At 35.2% G+C, this 10575-nt stretch overlaps 1 protein-coding gene across 2 annotated transcripts in view; it reads right to left on the bottom strand.

The window, feature by feature from the left end:
- The window catches only part of LOC113229078 (double-stranded RNA-specific editase Adar), a 91783-nt gene extending 84522 nt beyond the window's left edge, over positions 1–7261 (bottom strand). The window contains exons 1-3 of one of the 2 annotated variants that reach the window (XM_026462569.1): positions 7170–7261; positions 3894–3964; positions 3089–3232 (exon numbers count right to left, since the gene is read on the bottom strand). In XM_026462569.1, the coding sequence (XP_026318354.1) occupies positions 3089–3232; positions 3894–3964; positions 7170–7230 (276 nt within the window). In that variant the 5' untranslated portion in view covers positions 7231–7261. Of the gene's footprint in view, positions 1–3088; positions 3233–3893; positions 3965–7169 lie in introns of those variants that run through there. The other variant, XM_026462571.1, reaches the window with a different exon arrangement.
- Positions 7262–10575: the final 3314 nt, after the last annotated feature.

Raw genomic sequence — 10575 nt, 5'->3', positions numbered from 1 at the left:
ATAATGAAAAAGTGAATTTTGAATAAGCAACCATTGAATGTAGGCAACAGATAATATTTTAATACAGCGATTATTTAGACTATGAAGACACAAGAGCCTTTGTTTGTAACGTGATGTATCATAACCTAGTTTATAATAGGTATTAAAAACAACATAATAAGACTGATTTAAAACAAAGAGTAAGGTTGTTATGGATAGTGAGTATTTTAGAGAGCTGTTTGTACCCCAAGTAATAAAGATAAGTTTATGAAGGCAGTATACATTTGATCTTTAAATGCTTTATCAGTTTTTGAAGAAATGATTGTTTGTAGTTCGTTAATGCTGAACTATGTAGAATTAACATTTTATTTGGACGTCTAACGTCGGATTGTCTTTGAAAATATTGTGGATGTCTAATTTCCAGGTAAGTTTTCCCGATCTAATTGCGGTGGCAATTTTTATTATTTAAATATTCTAGAATATTATCATCAAGTATTATTTAATATTCGAATGTAGTTTCCTGAAATATTACTTAATATTTCACGATAATATACTTGAATACTTAAAAATTGCCACCGAAATTAGTTACGAGAAAACTAACCAGCAAATTATCCGGGTGCTACTTTGAAGAGGTCTTGGTATGACCAATTTTCTAAACTGATATCGGTTTTGTTGTACTGGGTAGTGTTGGTGTTATAATGCAGGAAATTCCCTACTTTGAGGCAACGTTACTGGTTGTCTGATTGTGATGAATTTCTGAATGCAATGACACTCAGTCATTGCATTCAGAATCCATAGTTCTTCTAATAAAAAAAAAAAAATATTATTTGAATTGAGTTCTTAGGTTTTTGCAAATGTTACATATATGAAATGAAACAATTTCTTTCGGATCTAAATCTCGTATAACATCTATTTGTTTTTTTTTCAAACAAACCAACGTTTAAGGGCTCTTTACAGGTTCCATGGTCATGGCTGACTGATTTAGATCCGAAATAATAGTTCCAAATTCAATAATTACTTGCAAGTGCTCTGTTACAAACTCTTATGAATGAATGTAGAAATTAACTTTTTTTTTTATTTGATTTAATTAATTTAAATGGAACACCGTATAAGTGTTTTATAAAATTCTAGTTAAAAAGAAAAGAAAATAACAATAACCATTTCAAAATAAACTAAAACAATACGTCATCCAAAAAAATCATAACGTTATACAAATTAATTTCCAATTGAAATTTAAGGAAACGGAACTAACTGGAAACGCAAGTCCATCTCATTTATTAATAAAGTATAATAATTCAATAATTAGTTTTTTGAGTCTTTGCTACCCTGACTGGGTCATGTACCATTCTAAATTTTGTTATTAGATATTTTTAATGCACATGTGCAACATGAAATAAATAAATAATAATAACGCACACACTCACAGCCCCGCTACTAGGGAAACCATGTATCGCGGGTGCCAAGGACAAACACATAGACAACCAAAAATGACATCCAAAAAAACACAAATCGCCGCCTTACTTTCTCAAACTCGTATCTTAAAACACAAAGTTACTGAAATGTAAAAAATGTATTGTAAATATCAATTTTGCCACTTGATGGGAGGTGGTCATCGTCGCCCATGGACATTTGCAACATCAGATGAGCTGTCTATGCGTTGCCAGCCTTTGAGAGCCCTGTAAACACGCTTTTTGAAGAACCCCATGTCATAGCGCAAAGGGAACACTTCAGGAGGAAGATCATTCCACACCTTGCAGGTTCGAGGAAGAAACGAACGAGATGCCCTTGTGGTCTTACAATGCCAGGCATCCAAGATGTGGGGATGGACTCTACTCCTTTGGCGGGAGGTGCGATGGTAGAAACGAGACGGTGGGAACAGTTCGAAAAGTTCCTCAGAGCACTCCCCATTATAAAGACGGTAGAATACACACAGAGAGCCAACGTCTATCCGTAAGCTCCGTAGGCTCCATACTCCATTTCCTTCATATTCACACACTGGCTTTTACCTATTCTTAAAGTAATGCGTCCACGAATCGAATCGAATCGAAAGGAATCGACCAGTATGGTAATCGTTCGGCCACCGAAACAGTTAATCAAACGTGTGAAAGGTATTTCGCATTAGCACACGTACACGAATGTTTGAGACGAGTAGGGAGCACGAATAAAATTGCATAAAATCCGTTTTAAACTGAACCCTCAGAAGGTCATCATGATTTGACTTTAAACGACTATCTCCGCTGTTTATCAAAATTCCAAAATTGAATATTTTAAGTACCAAACGAACAATGGCGACAATAATGATCTATTGTCAAAGTACCATTATGATATTAATAGTAATCTATTGATTTTGGAACAAACTACCTACAATGGTTTTTCATCATCATCAACCCATATTATACGTCCCACTGTTGGGCACGGGTCTCCTCTCAGGCGAGAGTATAGGCGATAATCCGCCACGTTAGCCGAATGCGAATTGGGAACTTCACAAGTTTTCCGAAAGTTGTGAACCGTCTTCGACGTGCGGGTTTCATCACGACGATTTCCTTCACCGAAAAGCAAATTATATTTCGCACATAAATTCCTAAAAGCTCAGAGGTGCAAGCGCGGATTCGAAACCACGGTCTCAGCTCGAAAAACTGTAGGTCAAACCATTGCGCGCGTTCAAACTAGTCTGTAGTGCGGCAGTCGCGCCACTATACTAATTTTCATACAATACAAGTCTGCAAAAGCGGCGCTGCAGCTGCGTTTCTAAATACTGTATGATAATTTGTTGTATGAAATAGCATGCCGCTGTGGTGTCACTTTGGCGCTTCTGTAAGCATTATCGTCTTTTTTTTTATTTATTGGCTACAGTCTCATATGATGTGACTCGATACTGTACAGTCAAGCATTGAATTCGGAAAACACATATTATGATGACGCGGAAAAGCCAACTAAGTAAATAATTGAAAAAATAAACCATAACCTTGGATAACAGTAAAATATACGTTCGTAGCAAGTGGGAGAAAGATTCCTGTAACAAGCATTTTTTTGGAAAGGCTACTAGTGCTGCTGGAACTATCTATAATGGTGGAAACTGGAAAAAACGATGTGTTTTAACAGTACTTACAGTGACAGAAACAGTGAAGCTGGGACAGTGTGCGGGTCCTCCTTGTCGAAGTACGGTGTAATTCACTCTGACGCCAAGCTCGTTCAGCGCTGACACAGGAGATTTGCCGCCTGATTGTACTGCGTCAGCTGCATTAGTGAGAGCCTGGATAAATTAAAACAACACGTATAAAACAAAAATTGCAATATGGTTTTATTGAGCTATATGGGCAGAGGGCAACGCCAAGCCTGCGGACCGTGGATGAAAAAATTAGAGCTAGCGTAAGAGCGTGATTCGTGGTGGATGCCACGGGAGGCTTATGCCCAAAAATGGGTGACGGTCGGGCTGTGGATGGTCATTACGATGATTGTCTAAATCATCTGTGAAAAGCAAATATTCTCCACTATTCGCCAATTCTGGGCTGTATGGTTTTAAGCTTTCACTACTTCCTTTACGGAAAGAATGAAAAAAAAACAACATTCTCCATTATTCGTAAAAGCAATTAAAGTCAGACAATTTGCTGTTCTTTTGATATGTTCGTGTTTTCGGAAGAAATACGTTGTTTTAAACCCCGCTTATTATACTTACCCATAACCCTTGTACAGTTGTAAAACATTTTTAACTGTACAAGGACAGACACACATTAACAAAGGCAATCAAAATAAAAAAAAAGTTATAACAACTTTAACATATAATACTTTAAAAATTTACCTCATCAAAAAAAAATCAATATTTTCGAAATGTTAATGAGCATTTGCTTCCATAAAGTTATCATAAAATCTCCTTTCAATGTCTTTGCACTAGTATACAATACTAGTTACTATACCTGTAAGTTCCAGTTGAATCCCACGCCGAGGCGTATTGAGGGCGCAGCCTTTTTTGCTGGTGGTTCGCCATCTAACGGTCAATGGATAACTTTGTTACGAAAATCATTAGTCTCTTTCGAAAAAACACCAATTCTTTCAAGGCCAATAGGTATAAATTAGTTTCTAGACAATCATAAGATCATTGGTTTTATCATAACCAAACAGAACAATTTACAAGACCGTTATTTTTCAAATAATAAGTTATTAATTGATTATAAACCGGCGGAAACGATTTGTTTGTAAATCAATACAAATCCTTTTAATTAGTATATGTGTAAAACATCACAGTAATACAATTTCAACTTGAATAATAAAAAATGCTCAAACAAGTGTTCATTTAAAATATACCTTGATGTAATTCAATATGTCCAACCATTTGGTCTATTCTATTGAAAATAACCCAAAATATTTCACAATCTACTTTGATACAGAAATTTTTGTAAAAATATTAACAAGTATTAAATATTTATGATTATTTAGAATTTATAAATTGAAATCTTTTTAATGCTAAGGAAAACACCAAGGGCGTGGTACTAAAATAATTTATAGATACCGTCAAAATCATTCATCAGTCTCTATTTGACCATTTTTTGCATCCACCTACATTGTTTCCAACCATGCAACGGTATCACATCAAATCAGCCTAGTTATAAGTAAAAGAAAAGAATATATTTTTTACCATTAAGAGGATTGTCAAGGCAACAGGTACAGTTAGAGATGGGTTATTACGGATTCGCTCTGGACCTTTTGGAGGGAAAAGTTTCGGTTTTATTTTGACTTTCAATTATTTTATGAAATCTAGTTTAAAGTGGAATAGGATAGTGCTATTGTGCCTTAATCGAAGATTAAAACGCGAAATTATACGAATCTCGAACTAGAATACCCGTACCGACCCGTTTTAAGGAATCCCGAGTCAATCCAAGCGCCGCCTCAAATTGCCTATCCTCTTTGTGGCGGTCATATTTACAGAAACGTAATTATCTTCATGTTTAGGCTGATGGCTTTGCCAAAGCCTTAATAAAAAAAATAAAAAAAATGGGTTTTTACCTGATAAATATTCATCTAAGGATAAATATCCGTTTTTACCATTGACTTATTTTACTGAGTATTTATCCTAAAACATGGATAATTATTTTTTTGTGTTTTTTATAACAAAATTCATGAGAATTAATTTTTTATTAAATAATTACGTTTTTTCCATTCTTTTATGTAACAATACTGTTCTAACAACGTTTTTCGAGTAGAGTGGTATAAAAAATTCGATTGACAGAAAGTTATCAAATTCACTTAAACCTTGAGTTGATATCCTGTGTTAATAAAGTGCGACCCAACTTTAAGGTCTTGGGTTCTACTGCGTATTAAATAAAGTCATGTTTGGACGTGAAATAGCCTAAGGATTCCCTTTCACATTTCACACACAAAATCTAAAACACATAATATAAAAAATAAATGTTTATAATTGTGTAGGTACACAAAGTGTTTTAAAAATATATTTGTTTTACTAAATATAAATAATAAACCACGATTAAACGTATTTATCCATGTTTTTGGGTAAATTTCTAGTAAAAATGGATATTTATCCTGAGTATTTATTCTAATAATATTTATCCATGATCCATCTCTAGGTACAGTCAAGAGCACATCAAGCTTGACACTTTGGACCGTTCTTATCGTAGGGGGCATAGTTGGATTTAAGTGTTGCGTGTGAAGTTAGACGTGCTCTTGACCATGTACTTTGTAGACATTGCAAAAAGCGGTTTTAGGGGAAGATCGCCCTCGAAACTTGTAACGCAAAGATGCGTTAAATTTTTATAACTTGCGAGTGACATTTTACTTCTTTACTTGGTTTGCTTTAAGTTATTGTTTCTTAATTTTGCTTGAGGATATTTTTGTTCTATTAGACAATAAAATTACTAACTGGTTAACATGTTCATCACTTGTTTAATTCGTGTTTAAAATGAAGACAAGTGAAATATTAACATTATAATTCACATATTTTCTCCTCAATCAATTATCAAGCCTGAATAAATTTGAAATGTAAGCGATAGCATCAAAAACAACGCTGTGGAAATGTTATTCAACATGTCGGCTGTTACGCAAATAATGACGCTTCAGGTTGTGTAAAACCGTCTACCAACTCAACTACGAGTTGGTATTTACTCTTGTTTCCTTTATATATATTTTAATTTAGATGTCATTACATGTTAAATAAAAGGCAAATGGATATCATTCATTCTGTTGAAATAAACCACCTCATAGTTTTAGAGAGCTAAAAACATTAAATCCAAAGTATCCAATTTGACTGCGATTGTTCTTCATCTATCATCATATAATTAATACATTAAGGTCCCTTCATTTTTAACATATCATTTTAAAAAGCTTAGAATAATAACGCATAGAATGATAGTTTCATATCAAACGAACTGTCACAAGTGAGGCAAAAATCAAATTCATGTAGGCTAGTTTTAGTAGTAGGTTAATTTTCGGTTTTAGTGAATATTTATATAAAAATACAAGTTGAAACGCGTTACTTCCTTGTGGAATGGGATGTTAGTATCTATTTTATGTTTGTCTGACGTATTTTTACATTCATTTACCGCACATTTCGTCATTTTTAGCTAAAATTCTGGAGCTGTTCGCGGTGCAAGTTGACCTTGAGCACTGAAGGCCCGCCCGCTCGTGTAGGCCCTTTGGGAGCGTTTCAATTTGCCTCACTTAGCGTGTGCGGACTAGGTTTCTATGCGTTATTATTCTAAGTTAAAAAGCTTATTCGACCTAGGTCAGGCATCCCTGAGTGTAAGAAGAGGATTTGATACTGGCAAGTCTGTAAACTGCTACACTATGGTATACAAGTATGCACAGCCCCCTTCGCCTTAACTAGAAAAAGAGCGTTTTTACCCTCTTCAAACTTTACAAAATTCCACAATTTTAGTCTCATTTGATTCAGTATACTTTATCTAGGTTTGTAGTTTTCGCTTTTTCTTTTTTCAGGGAAGTTACGACATAAAATTCTGTAAATTGGCTTGCTCAGTGCTACAAACCTATAATGAAGATGAAAAAAATTAAAACATATATACGTTCTTATTTATAATATCATAAATATATCGAAAATTAATTGAAATCCGTAGGACGTATGTTGGGTTGATTATGACGTGGTATTAAAACATTCGCTTTTTGTACGGCCAACGCTGGCTTCACAATCCTCTTAAATAAACAATAATATGTAATAATCTCACAAATATTCTGATAATCTTCTTGACGAGGTCTCTTCTGAGCCAAAATGTGTTCAGCTGGCATTATGAAATCTGTTGTAGAGCTTATGTCACCACAAGCCTAGAAAAAAACAAACAAACATTGTTTACACTTAGTTTCCTTTATAGTCATGGAGACCATTATGCCGGATTCACGAGAACTACACTTGCGTTATTCGCTTGCTTGCGTTGGCTGGGTACACTGCGTAGAAATCTGCTTTCCGCGCAAAGCCGCGGCGCCTTGCCTATGTTTGAATTGTCGACACTCTCGAACCGGCTGCTCTGTGATTGGCCAGCGGTGTTGTCCTCCGCAAACGTTCCTTGTTCCTTGCGTGGAAATATCACGCTTGCTAGATATCAAATTCACGCAACACAAAGAAATCCAACGCAAAGCAAGCGGCCGGAAGCTGCGACTCGTGAACCGTCCTACCTGCGCGTACGCGACAAATCCTTGCGTATGCGCGAAGCGAGTCACGCGAGCAAGCGAAAAACGCAAGTGAAAACTCGTGAACCCGATACGGCATTAACATAAAATCTCCTTACAACAGATCGTAACCCTGGATAAGGTATCACATAATACATACATATATACAGTTTTTTTTTCTTGCAATACTCTTCTAATAACAAATATGCATGTCAATAGACGGCATTGTGTGTTACAAACTAATTAAAAAATCAACTCTTGCTAATACGGATAGATGGCGTTAATCCTAAACAAAATAAAAGCATAATCAGCAGTTAACACAAAAATCAGTGCTACAAGCGCCATCTTTCGTTTGTTATCACTAGAAATCAGAGTATCTTTGATAAATTGCAGCTCGTCTATGTAAAACAAATTAGTTACAAAAATAACTATTTTATACATGTCGCGACAGGTGTATTATTGTTTATTGTTTACGTATAATTATAAATCTTTGACGTTTCTTTTTGACTGTTTATACATATTTTAGGGTCGTATTCCAGAACTCTACTCAATGCTCAAGTCAGGATTTGAATATGATTTAAAGCACTACAAACCATACTCAAGTCCTTGCCATTAGGGTGGTATTTCTAGTGTTTGAAATCATACTCAAGTCCTGTCTTGAGCATTGAGTAGAGTTCTGGAATACGACCATCAGTGACTTCATTGTAAATTGAAAAACACCAGTGTTGCCAGATGGTTACATTTTTTATATTTACCTTCTTATTTTCAAAGAAATTTTGGTAACTTTTGAGAACAATAAGATTTTATTTAGATTCAACTATATTTTGTTTTTTGTAAATTCCTACACAGTTTACAAACGCACCTAAATTACACAAATAAAGTAACTCAGAGATGGCAGTAACAAAATGATATCAATTAAAAGCTTCATTTTTTTGACAGTATCTACATTTTTATTGTTGCTTAGGGTTTAGGTGTATATAAATATATTTAAGTGTATCCATTACAATTAAAACTTTTAATTAAAAAAACGAATGAGTCAACCGTGACCATGGGACCTGTAAAGGGCCCAAAAAGTCGGTTTATTTGAAAAAACAAATATACGCGATTTAAATCCGGAAAAATAGTTTCATTTCCTATGTGTAACAATCGCGAAAACCTAAGAACTCGATAAAAAAAAACGGAAATAAAACTTGCAGAAAAAAATAACTTTTCAGGTAACGAAACCTAATTTTCTACTCAAGAGACCTGGCAACACTGTGCCACACACTGTTGCCAGATTAGGCGATTTTCGCCATTTAGGCTACTTTGAGGGGTCGCGCGGCGACTAAAATAGTGATCGGCGACTAGGCGAAATTTGAAATAGGAAAAGGCGATTTTAAGCTACTTAATAAAATGTCTGTGGAATGGACTCATTTGAGGGTTTGAGTGTTTCGACGTGTGGGGGAAATATGAACTTTCTTATTTCCCCAATTCCCCATTGTCCGGCAGTAAGCAGAATTGTAGAATTGTTTTCTTGATTTTTAGGGATTTTATGGCTTGGGCGAATATCGGCTACTTAACATACATAAATTGGCGAATCAACTTCACAAAAGTCTGGCAACACTGGCCCTATACATTGCAACATTATTTTTCGAAGTAACTTACTAGCTGCAGTTTCGCTTTCATCCGGTTCATAATAAGAACTATGGAATTCATAAATTACTTTCCGGTTTACAACAGCACCTCCATTATATTTTCCCGTGTATCATAAACAAGAAACTTAAATATGGATGACAATGATTGGTAATAGCAACACCAACTTTAGACGTCGTCATATCAAAAATATTTCGAAAAAATTGTTCCGTATTGTTTTTTTATGATTATCAAGTGACGGGACGAGTAAAGGACTATCCACACAATGACATATCAGGGGGTCTACTCTCGATCTCCGTCCGAAACAATTACTGCCAAATAAGCAATACTTGACCAAATGAAAAGACGCGTGATGGGAATGAAGCTTCATACTGGATACTTGTCTTTTAATTTTGTCGAATATTACTTATTTGACAGTAATTGTTTCGGACGGAGGTCGAGAGTAGCCCCCCAGGGCCGTGCCCGAGACGTGGACATGTGTGTACGAGTTCATACAAAATATATGCAACGATATTTTTTTGAGTCCGTGAGTTACGTCCCGGGCACGGCCCGGATATGTGTGGACAGGCCTTAAGTCGTGCGCCTACTGGAAGGCTACACGCTTATAATTAATAGTGTCAGTGCCACTTAGAAGTTTAATTCCCTGAGATTTGTGCACATACTATGTGACGAAGTAATTAAATAAGTTTTAACTTAATTTTAAGTCATCTATCGTTTACATCTGTTTTAGTGAAACTATAAGTATTTTGACATTTTGCAATCAAAATGTACCACCAGTTGCTTCTAAATTCCAGCCACACTTATAAGAGAATGCGCGGGGTGCGGGTAGGTCAGCTACTTCGTAAAAAAAAATTGGTTTGATTCTTTAGTTACTTATCTACCTGCTTGTCCACTAAATCGATCACAACGATTAACAGCTTATTAACTAAACTCACAGACACACTCAGTACGGGTGCGGGCGCAGGCGGCAGCAGCGAGGCAGTACCCTCATTTTTATTAAAGTCATACGCAGGATTCCACACACTACTTTAAAATCTCATACACACTACCATTTACAAAATACCTAATGCTGTTTTTACTTAACAGCTGTTAAGTGATTGTTTACACTTATAATGTTTAGTTAATTACGGAGGAATAGGTACTATGATTTAAAATGTAAATTTGGCTGAACTATCAAAGAAAGCATTTTGAATTGCTTTAGTAATAAGTGTAATCAAATAAATAAGACATACGTACCCAGGAGTCAAATGTATCTGAAAATTATAAACAAAAATATTATAGCATTTAATAACATGGTAATTAGTTGGAAATTATTAGTAGTTTGTGACTGTTACA

The sequence above is a fragment of the Hyposmocoma kahamanoa genome, unplaced genomic scaffold (assembly GCF_003589595.1).
Source record: "Hyposmocoma kahamanoa isolate Upper Pololo Valley unplaced genomic scaffold, ASM358959v1 272, whole genome shotgun sequence".
Lineage (NCBI taxonomy): Eukaryota > Metazoa > Arthropoda > Insecta > Lepidoptera > Cosmopterigidae > Hyposmocoma > Hyposmocoma kahamanoa.
This window is presented reverse-complemented; position numbering and strand designations above follow the sequence as displayed.